Genomic DNA, 25,050 nt, shown 5'->3' with positions numbered 1-25,050 from the left:
TCGAAGATAATACCCAGATTCTTTACCGTGTCGCCTTGTTTAATTGTTTGGTTGTCAAATGTTAGAGTTGTATTATTAAATAGAGTTCGGTGTCTAGCAGGACCGATAATCAGCATTTCCGTTTTTTTGGCGTTGAGTTGCAAAAAGTTAGCGGACCTCCATTGTTTAATTTCATTAAGGCACGCCTCCAGCTGACTACAGTCCGGCGTGTTGGTCAGCTTTAGGGGCATGTAGAGTTGGGTGTCATCAGCATAACAGTGAAAGCTAACACCGTATTTGCGTATGATGTCACCTAGCGGCAGCATGTAGATGCTGAAGAGTGCAGGGCCAAGGACCGAACCCTGGGGAACTCCACACGTTACCTTAACGTAGTCCGAGGTCACATTGTTATGGGAGACACACTGCATCCTATCAGTAAGATAAGAGTTAAACCAAGACAGGGCTAAGTCTGACATACCAATTCGTGTTTTGATACGTTCTAATAAAATATTATGATCGACGGTATCGAAAGCAGCGCTAAGATCGAGGAGCAGCAACATAGATGACGCATCAGAATCCATCGTTAGCAATAAATCATTAGCCATTTTTGCGAGGGCTGTCTCCGTGGAGTGATTTGCTCTGAAACCGGATTGAAAGGTTTCACATAGATTGTTAGACGCTAAGTGTTCATTTAAATGTCCACTACTGAACACATTGGTGCACTTATTGAAATGTGTCTGTGTTTTGTCTGAGAGCTGAGGAGTGGGTGTGCAGTCGCTGACAGCACGTTGGTGTGTGCAGCTCATCAAGATCTACAACGAGGACAACAGCAGCAGAGCAGTCGAGGTCCCCAGCGACATTGTGGCCCGGGACATGTGTCACGTGTTGGCCTCGGAGGGCCACGCCGCGGACGAACACAGCTTGACTCTGTACGAGCACCTCTCTCACCTGGGAGTAGGTAGGTCATGTGAGAAACTCTTACTGTGCAAAGCCAGAAGCCGTTTATCATCAACACCCAAAAACGCTTCGAAAAGCGACATCGGCGTGTAAAGGATACCACCACATGGGGATTTCAGAAAACCACTGTCGGTGACTACAGTTGGTCGCTACATCCACAAGTGCCAGTTAAGACACTACTACGCGAAGCCAAAAGCCGTTTATCAACAACACCCAGAAATGCTTCGACAAGCGACATCGGTGTGTAAAGGATATCACCACATGGGCTCAGGAACACGTCAGAAAACCACTGTCAGTAACTACAGTTGATCTCTACATCTGTAAGAGCCAGTTAAAACACTACTATGCAAAGCCAAAAGCCGTTTATCAACAACAACCAGAAACGCTTCAACAAGCAACATCGGTGTGTAAAGGATATCACCACATGGGCTCAGGAACACAACAGAAAACCACTGTCAGTAACTACAGTTGGTCGCTACATCTGTAAGTGCAAGTTAAAACTCGACTATGCAAAGCCAAAAGCCGTTTATCAACAACACCCAGAAACGCTTCGGCAAGCAAAATCGGCGTGTAAAGGATACCACCACATGGGCACTTCAGAAAACCACTGTCAGTAACTACAGTTGGTCGCTACGTCTGTAAGTGCAAGTTAAAACTCGACTGCGCAAAGCCAAAAGCCGTTTATCAACATCACCCAGAAACGCTCCGACAAGCGACATCGGCGTGTAAAGCACATCACCGCTTGGGCACTTCATTAAACCACTGTCAGTAACTACAGCTGGTCGCTACATCTGTAAGTGCCAGTTAAAACACTTCTACGCAAAGCCAAAACCCGTTTATCAACAACACCCAGAAACGCTTCGACAAGCGACATCGGTGTGTAAAGGATATCACCACATGGGCTCAGGAACACGTCAGAAAACCACTGTCAGTAACTACAGTTGATCTCTACATCTGTAAGAGCCAGTTAAAACACTACTATGCAAAGCCAAAAGCCGTTTATCAACAACACCCAGAAACGCTTCGACAAGCGACATCAGTGTGTAAAGGATATCACCACAAGGGCTCAGGAATATGTCAGAAAACCACTGTCAGTAACTAAAGTTGGTCGCTACACCTGTAAGTGCAAGTTGAAACTCTACTATGCAAAGCCAAAAGCCGTTTATCAAAACAGCCAGAAACGCTTCGACAAGCGACATCGGTGTATAAAGGATATCACCACATGGGCTCGGGAACACAACAGAAAACCACTGTCAGTAACTAAAGTTGGTCGCAACATCTGTAAGTGCAAGTTAAAACTCCACTATGCAAAGCCAAAAGCCGTTTATCAACAACACCCAGAAACGCTTCGACAAGCGACATCGGCGTGTAAAGTATATCACCACTTTGGTCTTCAGAAAACCACTCTCAGTAACTACAGTTGGTCGCTACATCTGTAAGTGCAAGTTAAAACTCTACTATGCAAAGCCAAAAGCCGTTTATCAACAACACCCAGAAATGCTTCGACAAGCGACATCGGCGTGTAAAGTATATTACCACTTTGGCACTTCAGAAAACCACTGTCAGTAACTACAGTTGGTCGCTACATCTGTAAGTGCAAGTTAAAACTCGACTATGCAAAGCCAAAAGCTGTTTATCAACAACACCCAAAAACGCTTCGACAAGCGACATCGGCGTGTAAAGGATACCACCACTTCAGAAAACTACTGTCGGTAACTACAGTTGGTCGCTACATCTGTAAGTGCAAGTTAAAATTTGACTATGCAAAGCCAAAAGCCGTTTATCAACAACACCCAGAAACGCTCCGACAAGCCACATCGGTGTGTAAAGGACATCACCACTTGGGCACTTCACTAAACCACTGTCAGTAACTACAGTTGGTCGCTACATCTGTAAGTGCCAGTTAAAACACTACTATGCAAAGCCAAAAGCCGTTTTTCAACAACACCCAGAAACGCTTCGACAAGCGACATATGTGTGTAAAGGATATCACCACATGGGCACTTCAGAAAACCACTGTCGGTAACTACAGTTTGTCGCTACATCTGTAAGTGCCAGTTAAAACACTACTATGCAAAGCCAAAAGCCGTTTTTCATCAACACCCAGAAACGCTTCGACAAGCGACATTGGTGTGTAAAGGATATCACCACATGGGCTCAGGAACACGTCAGAAAACAACTGTCAGTAACTAAAGTTGGTCGCTACATCTGTAAGTGCGAGTTAAAACTCTACTACGCAAAGCCAAAAGCCGTTTATCAACAACACCCAGAAATGCTCCGACAAGCGACATCGGCGTGTAAATGACATCACCACTTGGGCACTTCATTAAACCACTGTCAGTAACTACAGTTGGTCACTACATCTGTAAGTGCGAGTTAAAACTCTACTACGTAAAGCCAAAAGCCGTTTATCAACAACACCCAGAAACGCTTCGACAAGCGACATCGGTATGTAAAGGATATCACCACATTGGCTCAGGAACACATCAGAAAACCACTGTCAGTAACTACAGTTGGTCTCTACATTTGTAAGAGCCAGTTAAAACACTATTATGCAAAGCCAAAAGCCGTTTATCAACAACACCCAGAAACGCTTCGACAAGCGACATCGGCGTGTAAAGTATATCACCACTTTGGCACTTCAGAAAACCACTGTCAGTAACTACAGTTGGTCGCTACATCTGTAAGTGCAAGTTAAAACTCGACTATGCAAAGCCAAAAGCCGTTTATCAACAACACCCAGAAACGCTCCGACAAGCGACATCGGCGTGTAAAGGACATCACGACTTGGGCACTTCAGAAAACCACTGTCAGTAACTACAGTTGGCCGCTACATCTGTAAGTGCAAGTTAAAACTCGACTACGCAAAGCCAAAAGCCGTTTATCAACAACACCCAGAAACGCTCCGACAAGCGACATCGGTGTGTAAAGGATATCACCACATTGGCTCAGGAACACGTCAGAAAACCACTGTCAGTAACTACAGTTGGTCTCTACATCTATAAGAGCCAGTTAAAACACTATTATGCAAAGCCAAAAGCCGTTTATCAACAACACCCAGAAACGCTTCGACAAGCGACATCGGTGTGTAAAGGATATCACCACATGGGCTCAGGAACACGTCAGAAAACCACTGTCAGTTGCTACATCTGTAAGTGCGAGTTAAATCTCTACAACGCAAAGCCACAGCCATTTATCAACAACACCCGGAAACCAGAATTGCTTCGCTGGGCCCGAGCTCATCTAAGATGGACTGGTGCTCATCAAAGACTTATTTTGAACATCCCACAGGTGAAGAATATTTCTCAAGCAGTCATCCAGTGTGAAGATGCAAACTATTGTTTTATTGTTGGTGCAGACCAGGAACAGACCAGGAACAGACCGTGATTTAAATGTTTACCATTGATGTTCATCTGGTCCTGACTAGAGAGGACCATTGAGGACCACGAGTCCATCATGGAGGTCCTCTCCAGCTGGGGGATGGACTCAGACAACCGCCTGCATTTCAGGAAGAACTATGCAAAATACCAATTCTTCAGGAAACCTCTGGTGAGTTAAATAATGTCTTAGTTCCAAATCTTTCGTACAAGTCGTAATTTTTTGTGTTGGAGTGAGTGCAGCACATACTTGCTGGCCACTCCCCTTGACAACATTGGTGCAGTTCAGCTAAATGTGTTGTTGATTTTTTGACATGGACTTGTTTCTTCAGCATTGTCCACATATTAAATGTGTTAGTTTTTCTGATATGGACTTGTTTCTTCAGCATTGTCAACATGTTAAATGTGTTGGTTTTTCTGACATGGACTTGTTTCTTCAGTATTGTCCACATGTTAAATGTGTTGTTTTTTTCTGACATGGACTTGTTTCTTCAGCATTGTCCACATGTTAAATGTGTTGTTTTTTCTGACATGGACTTGTTTCTTCAGCATTGTCCACACCTTTAAGTCAGGACTTTGGGAAGACCATTCCAAAACCTTCATTTTAGTCTGATTTAGCCATTCCTTTACAACTTTTCACCCGGGTAGTCGCCAGAAAAAAAAAAAAGGTGGACACAGGGCTTTGCAAAAACCCGGAATTCCAGAAAATCCTGGAATTGTTTGGGATTTGGAAAAATGATAGTTTGAATGTCCAGGATGGTGGAATGGTTGGAATGAGTTGAAAGATGTGGAAATGGTGCAACTTGGAAAAATGTCCCATTCATTTTGAATGGGAAAAATGTCACTGAAAACTGTGAAATTCTCGGAAATCAGTTTTTTTTTTTTTAAATTGTTGAAGGAGAGCACACAATTTTGAAAATGTTTAATATTTTGGAGATGGAACGGTTTGAACCGGATGAAAAATGTCTAATTGATATCAATGGGAATTTCATGAAAATATGCAAATTTTGGGAATTTTTCTTGAAAATGTTAAAAGACTTGAATTCGGAGGTGTTCCTCCTTTTTCATTGTCCCATTTAAAGCAGCAGTTCCATTGGCAGCAAAACAGGCCTAGAGCATAATACTACCACCACCATGCTTGACAGTAGGTATGGTGTCCCTGGGATTAAAGGCCTCACCTTTCCTCTTCCAAACACATTGCTGGGTGTTGTGGCCAAACAGCTCACTTTTTGTTGCATCCGACCACGGAACTTTCCTCCAGAAGGTCTTATCTTTTCTCATGTGAGGTCAAATTCCTGGATTTCCAAGAATTTTCCAGTTTTCAGGGACATTTTTCTCCATTCAAAGTGAATGGGACTTTTTTCCAAGTTGCACCATTTCCACATATTTCAACACATTCAACCATCCTGGACATTCAAACTGTCAATTTTCCAAGTTCCAAAAAAATCCAAGATTTTCCGGAATTCCAGGTTTTGCAAAGCCCTATTTCCACCTTTTTTTTGTAGACTACTCCTTCCACATTTTTCAACCCACTTCAACCGTCCAAACATTCCTCTTAATTAGGTTAAAAAATTTCCCGGTTTTCCCAAAATGTCTGGAATTCCTTAATACCATTTCTATATTAAAAATGTTACTACTCTAACATTTATTGACCAATTTTGAAAAATTCCAACACCAACCTTTGCAACTCATTCAGAACATTCAAGTCTTTTAACATTTCCTAAAAAAAAAATCCAATTTTTCCCAAAATTCCTACATTTTCATGAAATTCCCATTGAAATCAATTCAACATTTTTAAAAGTTCCACAATTTTTCATTCGGTTTCAACTCCACAAATATTCACATTTTCAAAATTCTGTGCTCTCCTTCAACAATTAAAAAAAAAATCCCAGATTTCCAAGAATTCCCAGTTTTCAGGGACATTTTTTCCCATTCAAAGTTAATGGGAATTTTTTCCAAATTGCACCATTTCCACATTTTTCAACCCACTTCGACCATCCAAACAGTCCTCTTAATTAAGTAAAAAACAAAGTTGTTTTTTGAACTGGAAAAATTCCCAATTTTTCAAAAATTCCTGGAATTCCTTAATACCATTTCTCAACTAAAAATGTTACCACTATAACATTTATTGACCGATTTTGAAAAATTCCAACACCAACCATTGCAACTCATTCAGAACATTCAAGTCTTTTAACATTTCCTAAAAAAAAATCCAGTTTTTCCCCAAATTCCTACATTTTCATGAAATTCCCATTGAAATCAATTCGACATTTTTAAAAGTTCCACAATTTTTCATCTGATTCAAACCGTTTCAACCCAACAAATATTCACCATTTTCAAAATTATGTGCTTTCCTTCAACAATTTCAAAAAAATCCTGGATTTCCAAGAATTTTCCAGTTTTCTGGGACATTTTTCCCCATTCAAAGTGAATGGGACATTTTTCCAAGTTGCACCATTTCCACATTTTTCAAGCCATTCCAACCATTCCACCTTCAACACATTCCACCATCCTGGACATTCAAGCTGTCAATTTTCCAAGTTCAAAAAATTCCAGGAATTTCCGGAATTCCAGGTTTTGCAAAGCCCTATTTCCACCCTTTTTTCCGTAGACTACTCCTTCCACATTTTTCAACCCACTTCAACCGTCCAAAAATTCCTCTTAATTAGGTTAAAAACAAAGTTTTTTGAACTGGAAAAATTCACGGTTTTCCCCAAATTCCTGGAATTCCTTAATACCATTTCTCAATAAAAAATGTTACTACTTCAACATTTCTCGACCAAATAGAAAAATTCCAACACCAACCATTTCAACTCATTCAGAACATTCAAGTCTTTTAACATTTTCTACCAAAAAAATCCTGCTTTTTCCCAAATTTCCCACAGTTTCATGAAATTCCAAGACATTTTTCAAAATCCCACAATTTTTCATTCGATTCAAACCGTTTCAACTCCACAAATAATCACCATTTTCAAAATTGTGTGCTTTTCTTCAACAATTTCAAAAAAATTCCGGATTTCCAAGAATTTCCCAGTTTTCAGGGACATTTTTCTCCATTCAAAATGATTGGAACATTTTTCCAAGTTGCACCATTTCCACATTTATCAAGCCCTTCCAACCATTCCACCTTCAACACATTCCACCATCCTGGACATTCAAACCGTCAATTTTCCAAGTTCCAAAAAATTCCAGGATTTTCCGGAATTCCAGGTTTTGCAAAGCCCTATTTCCACCCTTTTTTCCGTAGACTACTCTTTCCACATTTTTCAACCCACTTCAACCGTCCAAAAATTCCTCTTAATTAGGTTAAAAAGAAAGTTTTTTGAACTGGAAAAATTCACGGTTTTCCCCAAATTCCTGGAATCCCTTAATACCATTTCTCAATAAAAAATGTTACTACTTCAACATTTCTCGACCGAATAGAAAAATTCCAACACCAACCATTTCAACTCATTCAGAACATTCAAGTCTTTTAACATTTCCTAAAAAAAAATCCAGTTTTTCCCAAATTTCCCACATTTTCATGAAATTCCAAGACATTTTTCAAAATCCCACAATTTTTCATCTGATTCAAACCGTTGCAACTCCAAAATATTCAACATTTTCAAAATTGTGTGCTTTCCTTCAACAATTTCCAAAGAATCCTGGATTTCCAAGAATTTTCCAGTTTTCAGGGACATTTTTTCCCCATTCAAAATGAATGGGACATTTTTCCAAGTTTCACCATTTCCACATTTTTCAAGCCATTCCAACCATTCCACCTTCAACACATTCCACCATCCTGGACATTCAAACTGTCAATTTTCCAAGTTCCAAAAAATTCCAGGATTTTCCGGAATTCCAGGTTTTGCAAAGCCCTATTTCCACCCTTTTTTCTGTAGACTACTCCTTCCACATTTTTAATCAATTTCAACCGTCCAAACATTCCTCTTAATTAGATTAAAAAAAGAGTTTTTTGAACTGGAAAAATTCCCAATTTTCCCCAAATTCCTGGAATTCCTTAATACCATTTGTCAATTAAAAATGTTACTACTTCAACATTTCTCCACCGATTTGAAACATTCGAACACCAACCATTTCAACTCATTCAGAAAATTCAGGTCTTTTAACATTTTCCCCCCAAAATTCCCACTTTTCCCAAAATTCCAACATTGTCATGAAATTCCCATTGAAATGAATTGGACATTTTTCAAATTTCCACAATTTTTCATTCGGTTGAAACTGTTCCAACTCCAAAATAGTCAACATTTTCGAAATGGTGTGCTCTCCTTCAACAATTTCAAAAAAATCCCGGATTTCCAAGAATTTTCCAGTTTTCAGGGACATTTTTCTCCATTCAAAGTGAATGGGACTTTTTTCCAAGTTGCACCATTTCCACATTTTTCAACACATTCCACCATCCTGGACATTCAAACTGTCAATTTTCCAAGTTCCAAAAAATTCCAGGATTTTCCAGAATTCCAGGTTTTGCAAAGCCCTATTTCCACCCTTTTTTCCGTAGACTACTCCTTCCACATTTTTCAACCCACTTCAACCGTCCAAAAATACCTCTTAATTAGGTTAAAAAGAAAGTTTTTTGAACTGGAAAAATTCACGGTTTTCCCAAAATTCCTGGAATTCCTTAATACCATTTCTCAATAAAAAATGTTACTACTTCAACATTTCTCGACCGAATAGAAAAATTCCAACACCAACCATTTCAACTCATTCAGAACATTCAAGTCTTTTAACATTTTCTCCCCAAAAAATCCTGCTTTTCCCAAATTTCCCACATTTTCATGAAATTCCAAGACATTTTTCAAAATCCCACAATTTTTCATTCGATTCAAACCGTTTCAACTCCACAAATATTCACCATTTTCAAAATTGTGTGCTTTCCTTCAACAATTTCAAAAAAATTCCGGATTTCCAAGAATTTCCCAGTTTTCAGGGACATTTTTCCTATTCAAATGAATGGGACATTACTCCAAGTTGCACCATTTCCACATTTTTCAAGCCATTCCAACCATTCCACCTTCAACACATTCCACCATCCTGGACATTCAAACTGTCGATTTTCCAAGTTCCAAATAATTCCAGGATTTTCCGGAATTCCAGGTTTTGCAAAGCCCTATTTCCACCCTTTTTTCCGTAGACTACTCCTTCCACATTTTTCAACCCACTTCAACCGTCCAAACATTCCTCTTAAATAGATAAAAAACAAAGTTGTTTTTTGAACTGGAAAAATTCCCAATTTTCCCCAAATTTCTGGAATTCCTTAATACCATTTCTCGATTAAAAATGTTACTACTTCAACATTTCTCCACCGATTTGAAAAATTCCAACACCAACCATTTCAACTCATTCAGAAAATTCAGGTCTTTTAACATTTTCCCCAGAAAATTCCCGCTTTTCCCAAAATCCCCACATTGTCATGAAATTCCCATTGAAATCAATTGGGCATTTTTCAAATTTTCACAATTTTCATTCGGTTAAAAGTGTTCCAACTCCAAAATAGTCAACATTTTCGAAATAGTGTGCTCTCCTTCAACAATTAAAAAAAAATCCCGGATTTCCAAGTATTTTCCAGTTTTCAGGGACTTTTTTTCCCATTCAAAGTGAATGGGATTTTTTTCCAAGTTGCACCATTTCCACATTTTTCAACACATTCCACCATCCTGGATATTCAAACTGTCAATTTTCCAAGTTCCAAAAAATTCCAAGATTTTCCGGAATTCCAGGTTTTGTCAAGCCCTATTTCCACCCTTTTTTCTGTAGACTACTCCTTCCACATTTTTCAACCCACTTCAACCGTCCAAACATTCCTCTTAATTAGGTTGAAAAAAATTCCCGGTTTTTCCAAAATGTCTGGAATTCCTTGATACCATTTCTATATTAAAAATGTTACTTCTCTAACATTTATGGACCAATTTTGAAAAGTTCCAACACCAACCTTTGCAACTCATTCAGAACATTCAAGTCTTTTAACATTTCCTAAAAAAATCCAGTTTTTACCAAAATTCCTACATTTTCATGAAATTCCCATTGAAATCAATTCGACATTTTTAAAATTTCCACAATTTTTCATTCGGTTAAAACTGTTCCAACTCCAAACTAGTCAACATTTTCAAAATGGTGTGCTCTTCTTCAACAATTTCCCAAAAATCCCGTATTTCCAAGAATTTTCCAGTTTTATGGGACATTTTTCCCCATTCAAAGTGAATGGGACATTTTTCCAAGTTGCACCATTTCCACATTTTTCAAGCCATTCCAACCATTCCACCTTCAACACATTCCACTCATCTTAGACATTCAAACTATCATTTTTACAAGTTCAAAAACATTTCCAGGATTTTCCAGGATTCCAGGTTTTGCAAAGCCCTATTTCCACCCTTTTTTCTGTAGACTACTCCTTCCACATTTTTCAAACCACTTCAACCGTCCAAACATTCCTCTTAATTAGGTAAAAAAAAAAATTGTTTTTTGAACTGGAAAAATTCCCAATTTTCCCCAAATTCCTGGAATTCCTTAATACCATTTCTCAATTAAAAATGTTACTACTTCAACATTTCTCCACCGATTTGAAAAATTCCAACACCAACCATTTCAACTCATTCAGAAAATTCAAGTCTTTTAACATTTTCCCCCAAAAATTCCCGCTTTTCCCAAAATTACAACATTGTCATGAAACTCCCATTGAAATGAATTGGACATTTTTCAAATTTCCACAATTTTCATTTGGTAAAAAGTGTTCCAACTTTAAAATATTCAACATTTTTGAAATTGTGTGCTTTCCTTCAACAATTTAAAAAAAATCCCGGATTTCCAAGAATTTTCCAGTTTTCAAGGACATTTTTCCCCATTCAAAATGAATGGGACATTACTCCAAGTTGCACCATTTCCACATTTTTCAAGCCATTCCAACCATTCCACCTTCAACACATTCCACCATCCTGGACATTCAAACTGTCAATTTTCCAAGTTCCAAAAAATTCCAAGATTTTCTGGAATTCCAGGTTTTGTAAAGCCCTATTTCCACCCTTTTTTCTGCAGACTACTCCTTCCACATTTTTCAACCCACTTCAACCGTCCAAACATTCCTCTTCATTAGGTTGAAAAAAATTCCTGGTTTTCCCAAAATGTCTAGAATTCCTTAATACCATTTCTATATTAAAAATGTTACTACTCTAACATTTATTGACCAATTTTGAAAGATTCCATCACCAACCATTTCAACTCATTCAGAACATTCAAGTCTTTTAACATTTCCTAAAAAAAAATCCAGTTTTTCCCAAAATTCTTACATTTTCATGAAATTCCCATTGAAATCAATTCGACATTTTTAAAAGTTCCACAATTTTTCATTCGATTTAAACCGTGCCAGTCTCCAAAATATTCAACATTTTCAAAATGGTGTGCGCTGTCCTTCAACAATTTCCAAAGAATCCTGGATTTCCAAGAATTTTCCAGTTTTCAGGGACATTTTTCTCCATTCAAAATGATTGGGACATTTTTCCAAGTTGCACCATTTCCACATTTTTCAAGCCATTCCAACCATTCCACCTTCAACACATTCCACCATCCTGGACATTCAAACTATCATTTTTACAAGTTCCAAATAATTCCAGGATTTTCTACTCCTTCCACATTTTTCAACCGACTTCAACCATCCAAACATTCCTCTTAATTAGGTTGAGAAAAATTCCCGGTTTTCCCAAAATGTCTGGAATTCCTTAATACCATTTCTATATTAAAAATGTTACTACTTGACCGATTTTGAAAAATTCCAACACCAACCATTTGAACTCATTCAGAACATTCAAGTCTTTTAACATTTCCTAAAAAAAAAAAATCCAGTTTTTCCCAAAATTCCTACATTTTCATGAAATTCCCATTGATATCAATTCGACATTTTTAAAAGTTCCACAATTTTTCATTCGATTTAAACCGTTCCAGTCTCCGAAATATTCAACATTTTCAAAATGGTGTGCGCTGTCCTTCAACAATTTCCAAAGAATCCTGGATTTCCAAGAATTTCCCAGTTTTCAGGGACATTTTTACTCCATTGAAAATGAATGGGATATTTTTCCAAGTTTTACCATTTCCACATTTTTCAACCCATTCCACCTTCAATCATAGACATTCAAACTATCATTTCTCCGAGTTCTATAAAATTCCAGGATTTTCCAGAAGTCCTACTTTTCCACCCACTTCAACCGCCAACTATTTCCTCTTAATCAGGACAAAAAAAACTGGAAATATTCCCACAATGGAACTGTTTGGAGGAGACAAGGTAATCCCAGGATCACCATACCTACCGTCAAGCATGATGGTGGTAGTATTATGCTATGGGCCTGTTTTTGCTACCAATGGAACTGCTGCTTTAAATGGGACATGAAAAAGGAGGATTACCCCCAAATTGTTCAGGAAAAGCTAAAGTCATCAGCCCGGAGGTTGGGTCTTGGGCGCAGTTGTAAAAAAGTGGTAAAAAAAAAATGGCTAAATCGGGCTAGAATGAAGGTTTTAGAATGGCCTTCCCAAAGATTTGTAAAAATGATGTATACAGTATGTATGGTAAAGATACCGACATCCATCCTAGGACTTCTTCCCGGACCACATGGTGTCCATACCCAGCGAGACCAACAGAGTGCTGGATCACTCCCAACTTGTTCAGGTCCAAATCTTCCTAGTGGTCTTTCTACTCCTGCTCTGGACAAGCTAAACACAGATTCCTCCACCCGATGCAGATCTTCCTCAGCTCCAGCACCGGTCCAGAGATCCATGGATATCTCCACACCAAGGAACCCAGCCGCAAGTCCTGGAAGAAGTTGTACTTTGTCCTGCGCAGGTCTGGGCTCTACGTTTCCAACAAAGGGACTTCTAAGGTCAGTCCACGTCGGCGTCACGCTTCCAGATATTTTCCTAGTTTGAGCACAAAAACTGGTTGTTAAATACATTTTGATGATACAGGAAATCGACTCTTTTCAGCCTGTATCGCAGGCAAGGGTTTGTTGTGTGGTAGATACGTAGTATAGTATCGCAGTACTCATGAATCCAAAACGGTTCTATACTCTGAAATGCACCCGTTCGAGGGCTGATTTTTCCAGCAGATGAGCATGTTCGGCAGCACGCACACACTGAGTACTTACAAGCAGACACAGTGTGTAGACAGAAAAGGGAGATAGGATGCATTTTGGTGTAAAAAGTCAAGATAAAGGTGTAGTTATAACACTGAAACACCCTCAGGAAGAGCTGCTTTAAGAAATGGCTAGCGGCTAACGTCCATCCGCAATGTTTTAGCTACTTCTAAATCACTAATCCCTGGCCTCCCGTTATCACGGGAGGACGAGGAATAAATAAAAATGCTTCACTACACACCGTAGGAGGATACAATGGTTCACCGGCGTCACAATGTAAACAAACGCCATGGGTGGATCTACACCTGACATCCACTGTAATGATACCAAGTAACTCAATGATATTTTTAGCATCAGTTTTTAAAAATATATATATTATGTTTATAAAGTCGGTAAAGACGTCCCTGGACACACGAGGACTTTGAATATGACCAATGTATGATCCTCTAACTGCTTGGTATCGGATCGATACCTAAATGTGTGGTATCGTCCAAAACTAATGCAAAGTATCAAAGAAGAGAAGAATAAGTGCTAATTACATTTTAACAGAAGCTTAGATAGAACATGTTAAAACAGAAAACCGCGCGACACCTACCCTTTACATCAGAATTCGTTTATTAGGTATTATATTTTATAGTATGATCCTGTAACTCATTGGTATCGGATTGATACCTAAATGTGCGGTATCATCCAAAACCAATGCAAAGTATCAAAGAAGAGAAGAATAAGTGCTAATTACATTTTAACAGAAGTGTAGATAGAACATGTTAAAACAGAAAACAGCGCGACACCTACCCTTTACATCAGAATTGGTTTATTAGGTATTATATTTTATAGTATGATCCTGTAACTCATTGGTATCGGATCGATACCTAAATGTGTGGTATCATCCAAAACTAATGCAAAGTATCAAAGAAGAGAAGAATAAGTGATAATTACATTTTAACAGAAGTGTAGATAGAACACGTTAAAACAGAAAACAGCGCGACACCTACCCTTTACATCAGAATTGGTTTATTAGGTATTATATTTTATAGTATGATCCTGTAACTCATTGATATTGGATCGATACCTAAATGTGTGGTATCATCCAAAACTAATGCAAAGTATCAAAGAAGAGAAGAATAAGTGATTATTACATTATAACAGAAGTGTAGATAAAACATGTTAAAAACAGAAAAATAAGCAGATATTAACAGTAAATGAACAAGTGGATTAATACTGTTTGTCCCTCATAATGTGTACAAAATAACAGGTGTATAAATGATACAATATGTTACTGCAGACTAATTAGGAGTCTTTGTTTGTTTACTCAATACTAAAAGACAAGTTGTCTAGAATGTTCACAATTTTATTTAAGGACTTAATTGGCAAACACGTGTCTGCAGTGATCACTTTGTAAAATGTTTCTTTGAACATTTGAGTAACTTTCTGTGATAGGATTCAGTTTTTTTCTGTACTATTTAAGTAGTGTTTTGAGGTCAGAACTAACCGTGAGAAAAGGGAGAAGAGATGGCACATCGATGCTCAGGCTAATTGAGCTGCATCCAAACAATATCCTGTCATGTTTACATTTATGGATTGAAACGTCACAGATGAATTTCACGCGAGAGGAACAGGACGTCCGGGGAAAATCTATAGGGGGGAGACTTGGAACACTTTGGGGCCCCTGACTGACTGACAGGGGCCCCCACAAAATTGGAGTGTGGTAGCAAAAGCTGTCCACTGCTATTTGGATTCCAAAACTAGCAAAACATGTTTTGGACCAAACAGTGCTTTAGTTCCTGTTTTGCGCTGTTATTTTGGTGGGCCCTTCCTGTTTTGTTGGTGTTACCCTGTAGCAGCTTCATGCCTTCCTTTGAGCTGTTCAAGTATTTGCTGTCGTCCAGCATTCTGATTTTTTTGTTGACTTTGCAGCCTGTTCAGTTTTACTTTGATTTTGCACAGCCATCCCAATGCTTCATGGCCTTTTCCTTTCTGTTTCGTTCATTTTTGTTTTAAGCATTAGACACATTTTTACCTGCACGCTGCCTCCCGCTGTGCTCTGCGTATCGGGATCACGACAAACCATCCTCGTCTCGACCGGCACGTTCCGACTTTTACAAAGCTATTCCCCGCACCTGCTCTGTTTTCGCTATTAAGACCGTTCCGGTTGTGCGGTCGCCGTCCTTCTTTATACGGGTATACTTTGTGGACGCCGTCTGCTGCTCCACAGTAAGTCTTTGCTGTCGTCCAGATTTCTGTTTTTCTTTACTTTGCAGCCTTTTACTTTTTTTTTGCATAGCCATCGTGACGCCTCAGTGTCTTTTCCTAGCGGGACTTGCCTTTTGTTCATTGTTTGGATTAAGCATTAGATACATTTTTACCTGCACACTGCCTCCCGCTGTGCTCTGCGTATCGGGATCACAACGAACCATCCTCTTCTCGCCCGACACGTTCCGACTTTTTCAAAGCTAATCCCTGCACCTGCTCTGTTTTCGCTATTAAGACCGTTCCAGTTGTGCGGACGCCGTCCTTCTTCGTGTGGATGTTGTTGATTGCCATGTCGTGTACGGGCGCACTTTGTGGACGCCATCTGCTGCTCCGCAGTAAATCTTTGCTGTCGTCCAGCATTCTATTTTTGTTTACTTTGCAGCCAGTTCAGTTTTGCTTTCGTTTGCGGGACTTGCCTTTTGTTCATTTTTTGGATCAAGCATTAGACACCTTTTTACCTGCACGCTGCCTCCCGCTGTGCTCTGCGTGTCGGGATCACGACAAACCATCCTCGTCTCTACCGGCACGTTCCGACTTTTACAAAGCTATTCCCCGCACTGCTCTGTTTTCGCTATTAAGACCGTTCCGGTTGTGCGGACGCCGTCCTTCTTTGTACGGGTATACTTTGTGGACGCCGTCTGCTGCTCCACAGTAAGTCTTTGCTGTCGTCCAGATTTCTGTTTTTCTTTACTTTGCAGCCTTTTACTTTTGTTTTGCATACCCATTGTGACGCTTCAGGGTCTTCTCCTAGCGGGACTTGCCTTTTGTTCATTGTTTGGATTAAGAATTAGATACCTTTTTACCTGCACACTGCCTCCCGCTGTGCTCTGCATATCGGGATCACAACAAACCATCCGCTTCTCGCCCGACACGTTCCGACTTTTTCAAAGCTATTCCCCGCACCTGCTCTGTTTTCGCTATTAAGACCGTTCCAGTTGTGCGGACGCCGTCCTTCTTCGTGGGGACGTTGTTGATTGCCATGTCGTGTACGGGCGCACTTTGTGGACGCCATCTGCTGCTCCGCAGTAAGTCTTTGCTGTCGTCCAGCATTCTGTTTTTTTTTTTTTTTACTTTGCAGCGAGTTCAGTTTTACTTTCGTTTGCGGGACTTGCCTTTTGTTCATTTTCGGTTTAAGCATTAGATACCTTTTTACCTGCACGCTGCCTCCTGCTGTGCTCTGCGTATCGGGATCACAACGAACCATCCTCGTCTCGCCAGACACGTTCCGACTTTTTCAAAGCTATTCCCCGCACCTGCTCTGTTTTTGCGATCAAGACTGCACCAGTTGTGCGGACGCCGTCCTTCTTTGTACGGGTATACTTTGTGGACGCTGTCTGCTGCTCAACAGTAAGTCTTTGCTGTCGTCCAGCATTCTGTTTTTCTTTACTTTGCAGTCCTTTACTTTTGTTCATTTTTGGATTAAGCATTATATACATTTTTGCCTGCACGCTGTCTCCCGCTGTGCTCTGCGTATTGATGTGGTGCACTAACTAAAGTAAACTGTGTCACAGGAACCGTGGCATCTTCAGTTCCTGGCGGACTTTACTGAGCGCAGCGTCTTCACACTTTTGTCCGGCAAAAAACTCCACGGGGCCCCGACAGACTTCTGCTTCTGCGTGAAGGTAGTCGGACTGGTCTCGCCGCCATGAACGTGGTCTCTCTTGTTTTTCACGCCTGCTTCCTTCCTAGTCTATGAAGTGTTCCTCACCCCGGGACATGAAGCTGCTTTGTGCGGACGATGAAAGGACCAGGACCTGTTGGATCACAGCCATGCGCTTGTTTAAGGTTTATTATTGTTATTATTCTTATCATTGTTACTTTTTCATTCAAGTCAAACCTTTATTTTTATTTTAAAGCAAACTCCAATATAATTTGATGCATGGTTTGTACCGAATTTGTACGATCCACTGGTACTAAAATAGTATTACAGTACTAATAAAGCTGGTTTTACCAGCAGAGGAGCATGTTCGGCAGTGCACACACACAGAGTACTTACAAGCAGAGACAGTGTGTGGACAGAAAAGGGAGAATGGACGCATTTTGGTGTAAAAAGTCAAGATAAAGGTGAAGTTATTGCACTGAAACACCCTCAGGAAGAGCTGCTTTATGACATTGCTAGCGGCTAACGTCCATCCGCAGTGTTTTAGCTACTTCTAAATCACTAATTCTGGTCTCCATGGCGACAAATAAAGTGAGTTTTATACAAATAGAACTGGAGGATGAGGAATAGCTAAACATGCTTCACTACACAGCGTATACTACACAATGTAAACAAACACCATGGGTGGATCTACACCTGACGTCCACTGTAATGATACCAAGTAGTACATTGATATTTTATGCATAATTTTTGTTTTAATATATATATTATATTTATAAAGTCAGTAAATATGTCCCTGGACACATGAAGACTTTGAATATGACCAATGTATGATCCTGTAACTACTTGGTATCGGATCGATACCTAAATGTGTGGTATCATCCAAAACTAATGTCAAGTATCAAAGAAGAGAAGTATAAGTGATTATTACATTTGAACAGAAGTGTAGATAGAACATGTAAAAACAGAAAACAGAGCGACACCTACCCTCCACATCAGAATTGGTTTATTAGGTACTATATTTTATTGTATGATCCTGGAAGTACTTGGTATCGGATGGACACCTGAATGCTTGGTATCATCCAAAACTAATGTATAGTATCAAAGAAGAGAAGTATAAGTGATTATTACATTTGAACAGAAGTGTAGATAGAACATGTTAAAACCGAAAACAGCGCAACACCTACCCTCTACATCATAATTGGTTTATTAGGTATTATATTTTATTGTATGATCCTGTAACTACTTGGTATCGGATCGACACCTAAATGTGTGGTATCATCCAAAACTAATGTATAGTATCAAAGAAGAGAACAATAAGTGATTATTACATTTGAACAGAAGTGTAGATAGAACATGTAAAAACAGAAAACAGAGCGACACCTACCCTCTACATCATAATTGGTTTATTAGGTGTTATATTTTATTGTATGATCCTGGAAGTATTTCAATTAAAGACGATAATGACATTTTTTGTGGTCCATTTTATTTAGAAAAGTATCAAAATACCAACACCTTGCTATCTGACTGACTCTTACTGTATTTACAGTAGATACTTATTTGCTTAACGTGTGTATTTAACATCGTGTTCATGATAGTAAAACATGTTTTTCCAGGTATTTAACAATATTGATTAGTTTGTGTTGATCAACTGCTCATTTGCATAATGCAAAACAGCAACACAACGAGCATCATGTGTCTAATAAGAAATGACTTGAAATAACTCTTGTTTTTCTTTCAGTACGGCATGCAGCTGTACCACAACTTCATGTTGCCGCACCACAAACAAAAACCTTCTCCAATGGTAATTATTGTGTAAATATACTAATTATGACATGTGTTGTTACTTCATGGTCATGTTTCAGTGGTCATGTTCATGTTTCAGTAGTCCATGGTCATGTTTCAGTGGTCCATGGTCATGTTTCAGTGGTCCATGGTCATGTTTCAGTGGTCCATAGTCATGTTTCAGTGGTCCATGGTCATGTTTCAGTGGCCCATGGTCATGTTTCAGTAGTCCATGGTCATTTTTCAGTAGTCCATGGTCATGTTTCAATGGTCCATGGTCATATTTCAGTGGCCCATGGTCATATTTCAGTAGTCAATGGTCATGTTTCAGTGGCCCATGGTAATGTTACTGTGGTCCATAGTCATGTTTCAGTGGTCCATGGTCGTGTTTCAGTGGGCCAAGGTCATGTTCCAGTGGTCCATGGTCATGTTTCAGTAGTCCATGGTCATGTTTCAGTGGTCCATGGTCATGTTTCAGTGGTCCATGGTCATGTTTCAGTGGTCCATGGTCATGTTTCAGTGGTCCATGGTCATGTTTCAGTGGTCCATGGTCATGTTTCAGTGGCCCATGGTCATGTTTCAGTGGTCCATGGTCATGTTTCAGTGGTCCATGGTCATGTTTCAGTGGTCCATGGTCATGTTTCAGTGGTCCATGGTCATGTTTCAGTGGTCCATGGTCATGTTTCAGTGGCCCATGGTCATGTTTCAGTGGCCCATGGTCATGTTTCAGTAGTCCATGGTCATTTTTCAGTGGTCCATGGTCATGTTTCAGTGGTCCATGGTCATGTTTCAGTGGCCCATGGTCATATTTCAGTAGTCCATGGTCATGTTTCATTGGCCCATGGTAATGTTTCTGTGGTCCATGGTCATGTTTCAGTGGTCCATAGTGATGTTTAAGTGGTCCACCGTCATGTTTCAGTGGCCCATGGTCATATTTCAGTAGTCCATGGTCATGTTTCAGTGGCCCATGGTAATGTTTCTGTGGTCCATAGTCATGTTTCAGTGGTCCATGGTCATGTTTCAGTGGTCCATGGTCATGTCTCAGTGGTCCATGGTCATGTTTCAGTGGTTCATGGTCATGTCTCTGTGGCCCATGGTCATGTTTCAATGGTCCATGGTCATGTTTTAGTAGTCCATGGTCATGTTTCAGTGGTCCATGGTAATGTTTCAGTGGTCCATAGTCATGTTTCAGTAGTCCATGGTCATGTTTCAGTGGTCCATGGTCATGATTCAGTGGTCCATGGTCATGTTTCAGTGGTCCATGGTCATGTTTCAGTAGTCCATAGTCATGTTTCAGTAGTCCATGGTCATGTTTCAGTGGTCCATGGTCATGTTTCAGTGGTCCATGGTCATGTTTCTGTGGTCCATGGTCATGTTTCAGTGGTCCAAGGTCATGTTTCAGTGGTCCATGGTCATGTTTCAGTAGTCCATGGTCATGTTTCAGTGGTCCATGGTAATGTTTCAGTGGTCCATGGTCATGTTTCAGTGGTCCATGGTCATGTTTCAGTAGTCCATGTCATTTTTTACATATATTTGGAATTAAATATTTTTTGGAATTAAATATTTTACATTTTATTCCACAGTGTGGAGTATTCCACTGTATTATTATTATTATTATTATTACTATTATTAATATTATTATTATTATTACTATTATTATCATTGTCACTCTGCATTTATGATCCTGATGAAGTATTTACTGGTGCATGTTGTGAGAAGCGCGGCACTCCTAAAGATGTGACTTCTGCAGAGGAGCATCTCGGAGAACTCCCTGGTGGCCATGGACTTCTCAGGCCAGCACAGTCGTGTGATCCAGAAGCCCTCGGAAGTCCTGTCTGCGGCCCTGGAAGAAGGCCTGGCCTGGCGGGTGAGTCCGCAAAGACCCAAGGTCAGCGGTGACAAGACATGCGCTCTCAATATGTGTTTTAGAGGAGGAGCTGCCCGCGTCTGAGTGCCCACGGAAGTCCGTCTGCGTCCCAAAGCTCCGTCTGCTCTCTAGGTGCCACTCTTGTCTGCTCCATGTCAACAACACCCGTCCCGAAGTGAAAGCACTGACTCGTTACGTGTACCAGCTCTCCATTTAGCTCAGCCTTGGTTCTACGGCCGGATGTCTCGGGATGAAGCTCAGCTCCTCATCACCCAGCAGGGTCCAGTGGACGGGTAGGGGGCGCTGTTGCATGACATCACAACATGACCTCGAGCAGACATGTCTTCGGTGATACTGTCAAAATTAAATGATTGTAAAAAAAACAAGGGGAAAAATAAATAAATAAAATATATGTTTAAAAAACTGAGAACCGATGATTTCTCCGCTGGCCGGGTACAGGTATGGCCCCAGTGCCACTTCCTGCTTTTCGCCAATTTAAAACTTATGATTAGATACTCGCTTGGGAGAGACAAGTGAAAATCCAATCGCAGTCACATTTAACGTAAGGCTACCTAGACTTCAATAAACACCCCTCAAAATACCATCATTTATGTCACCACATGACCACGGCTGAAGAAAGACTACACAGAAACACACCAAAAATGTTTTAAAAATCAATAAACCTGCATTTAGAATATATTTTAGGTGGTACTGTCAAAATTAAATGATTGTTAAAATACATATTAACTGTGGAAAAATAAATGAATAAAATATATAGGTAAAAAATTGAAAACCAATGATTTCTCCGCTGGCCGGGTACAGGTATGGTGGCCCCAGTGCCACTTCCTGCTTTTCGCTAATTTCAAACTTATGATTAGATACTCGCTTGGGAGAGACAAGTGAAAATCCAATCGCAGTCACATTTAACGTAAGGCTACCTAGACTTCAATAAACACCCCTCAAAATACCATCATTTATGTCACCACTTGACCACGGCTGAAGAAATACTACACAGAAACACACCAAAAATGTTTTAAAAATCAATAAACCCGCATTTAAAACACATCTTACACGATACTGTCAAAATTAAATGATTGCAAAAATACATATTAACTATGGAAAAATAAATAAATAAAATATATAGGTAAAAAATTGAAAACCAATGATTTCTCCACTGGCCGGGTACGGGTATGGCCCCAGTGCCACTTCCTGCTTTTCGCCAATTTATTTGTTTAGATACTCGCTTGGGAGAGACAAGTGAAAACCCAATCACAGTCACATTTAACGTAAGGCTACCTAGACTTCAATAAACACCCCTCAAAATACCATCATTTATGTCACCACTTGACCACGGCTGAAGAAATACTTCACAGAAACACACCAAAAATGTTTTGAAAATCAATAAACCTGCATTTAAAATATATCTTAGGTGGTACTGTCAAAATTAAATGATTGTTAAAATACTTATTAACTGTGGAAAAATAAATAAATAAAATATATAGGTAAAAAATTGAAAACCAATGATTTCTCCGCTGGCCGGGTACAGGTATGGCCCCAGTGCCACTTCCTGCTTTTCGCTAATTCAAAACTTATGATTAGATATTCGCTTGGGAGAGACAAGTGAAAATCCAATCGCAGTCACATTTAACGTAAGGCTACCTACACTTCAATAAACACCCCTCAAAATACCATCATTTATGTCACCACATGACCACGGCTGAAGAAAGACTACACAATAACACACCAAAAATGTTTTAAAAATCAATAAACCCGCTTTTAAAACACATCTTACGTGATACTGTCAAAATTAAATGATTGTAAAAAGACATATTAACTGTGGAAAAATAAATAAATAAAATATATAGGTAAAAAATTGAAAACCAATGATTTCTCCGCTGGCCGGGTACAGGTATGGTGGCCCCAGTGCCACTTCCTGCTTTTCGCTAATTTAAAACTTATGATTAGATACTCGCTTGGGAGAGACAAGTGAAAATCCAATCGCGGTCACATTTAACGTAAGGCTACCTAGACTTCAATAAACACCCCTCAAAATACCATCATTTATGTCATCACATGACCACGGCTGAAGAAAGACTACACAGAAACACACCAGAAATGTTTTAAAAATCAATAAATCCGCATTTAAAACACATCTTACACGATACTGTCAAAATTAAATGATTGCAAAAATACATATTAACTATGGAAAAATAAATAAATAAAATATATAGGTAAAAAATTGAAAACCAATGATTTCTCCACTGGCCGGGTACGGGTATGGCCCCAGTGCCACTTCCTGCTTTTCGCCAATTTAAAACTTATGATTGGATACTTGCTCGGGAGAGACAAGTGAAAATCCAATCACAGTCACATTTAACGTAAGGCTACCTAGACTTCAATAAACACCCCTCAAAATACCATCATTTATGTCACCACATGACCACGGCTGAAGAAATACTACACAGAAACACACCAAAAATGCTTTAAAAATCAATAAACCTGCATTTAAAACACATCTTACACGATACTGTCAAAATTAAATGATTGTAAAAATACATATTAACTATGGAAAAATAAATAAATAAAATATATAGGTAAAAAATTGAAAACCAATGATTTCTCCGCTGGCCGGGTACGGGTATGACCCCAGTGCCACTTCCTGCTTTTCGCCAATTTAAAACTTATGATTAGATACTCGCTTGGGAGAGACAAGTGGAAATCCAATCGCAGTCACATTTAACGTAAGGCTACCTAGACTTCAATAAACACCCCTCACAATACCATCATTTATGTCACCACATGATCACGGCTGAAGAAATACTACACAGAAACACACCAAAAATGCTTTAAAAATCAATAAACCTGCATTTAAAACACATCTTAGGTGGTACTGTCAAAATTAAATGATTGTAAAAATACATATTAACTGTGGAAAAATAAATAAATAAAATATATAGGTAAAAAATTGAAAACCAATGATTTCTCCGCTGGCCGGGTACAGGTATGGCCCCAGTGCCACTTCGTGCTTTTTGCAAATTTATTTGTTTAGATACTCGCTTGGGAGAGACAAGTGAAAATCCAATCACAGTCACATTTAACGTAAGGCTACCTAGACTTCAATAAACACCCCTCAAAATACCATCATTTATGTCACCACATGACCACGGCTGAAGAAATACTACACAGAAACACACCAAAAATGTTTTGAAAATCAATAAACCTGCATTTAAAATATATCTTAGGTGGTACTGTCAAAATTAAATGATTGTTAAAATACTTATTAACTGTGGAAAAATAAATAAATAAAATATATAGGTAAAAAATTGAAAACCAATGATTTCTCCGCTGGCCGGGTACAGGTATGGCCCCAGTGCCACTTCCTGCTTTTCGCTAATTCAAAACTTATGATTAGATATTCGCTTGGGAGAGACAAGTGAAAATCCAATCGCAGTCACATTTAACGTAAGGCTACCTACACTTCAATAAACACCCCTCAAAATACCATCATTTATGTCACCACATGACCACGGCTGAAGAAAGACTACACAGAAACACACCAAAAATGTTTTAAAAATCAATAAACCCGCTTTTAAAACACATCTTACGTGATACTGTCAAAATTAAATGATTGTAAAAAGACATATTAACTGTGGAAAAATAAATAAATAAAATATATAGGTAAAAAATTGAAAACCAATGATTTCTCCGCTGGCCGGGTACAGGTATGGTGGCCCCAGTGCCACTTCCTGCTTTTCGCTAATTTAAAACTTATGATTAGATACTCGCTTGGGAGAGACAAGTGAAAATCCAATCGCGGTCACATTTAACGTAAGGCTACCTAGACTTCAATAAACACCCCTCAAAATACCATCATTTATGTCATCACATGACCACGGCTGAAGAAAGACTACACAGAAACACACCAAAAATGTTTTAAAAATCAATAAACCCGCATTTAAAACACATCTTACACGATACTGTCAAAATTAAATGATTGCAAAAATACATATTAACTATGGAAAAATAAATAAATAAAATATATAGGTAAAAAATTGAAAACCAATGATTTCTCCACTGGCCGGGTACGGGTATGGCCCCAGTGCCACTTCCTGCTTT

The 25,050-nt window shown here is 39.3% G+C and overlaps 1 protein-coding gene across 2 annotated transcripts in view; it reads left to right on the top strand.

Moving 5' to 3' along the window:
• grb14 (growth factor receptor-bound protein 14) overlaps positions 1-25,050 on the top strand; it is a 37,664-nt gene that overhangs the window by 2,965 nt on the left and 9,649 nt on the right. For both annotated transcript variants that reach the window (XM_061879941.1, XM_061879940.1), the window contains 10 exons: positions 781-937; positions 4,364-4,485; positions 12,892-12,966; positions 13,040-13,177; positions 17,194-17,304; positions 17,372-17,467; positions 19,024-19,086; positions 20,818-20,934; positions 20,997-21,066; positions 21,140-21,227. In XM_061879941.1, coding sequence (XP_061735925.1) covers positions 781-937; positions 4,364-4,485; positions 12,892-12,966; positions 13,040-13,177; positions 17,194-17,304; positions 17,372-17,467; positions 19,024-19,086; positions 20,818-20,934; positions 20,997-21,066; positions 21,140-21,227 — 1,037 coding nt within the window. The remainder of the gene's footprint in view (positions 1-780; positions 938-4,363; positions 4,486-12,891; positions 12,967-13,039; positions 13,178-17,193; positions 17,305-17,371; positions 17,468-19,023; positions 19,087-20,817; positions 20,935-20,996; positions 21,067-21,139; positions 21,228-25,050) is intronic.

Source organism: Nerophis ophidion, linkage group LG19 (assembly GCF_033978795.1).
Source record: "Nerophis ophidion isolate RoL-2023_Sa linkage group LG19, RoL_Noph_v1.0, whole genome shotgun sequence".
NCBI lineage: Eukaryota > Metazoa > Chordata > Actinopteri > Syngnathiformes > Syngnathidae > Nerophis > Nerophis ophidion.
The sequence above is the reverse complement of the archived record's forward strand: the minus strand, read 5'-3'. Positions and strand labels throughout refer to the sequence as shown.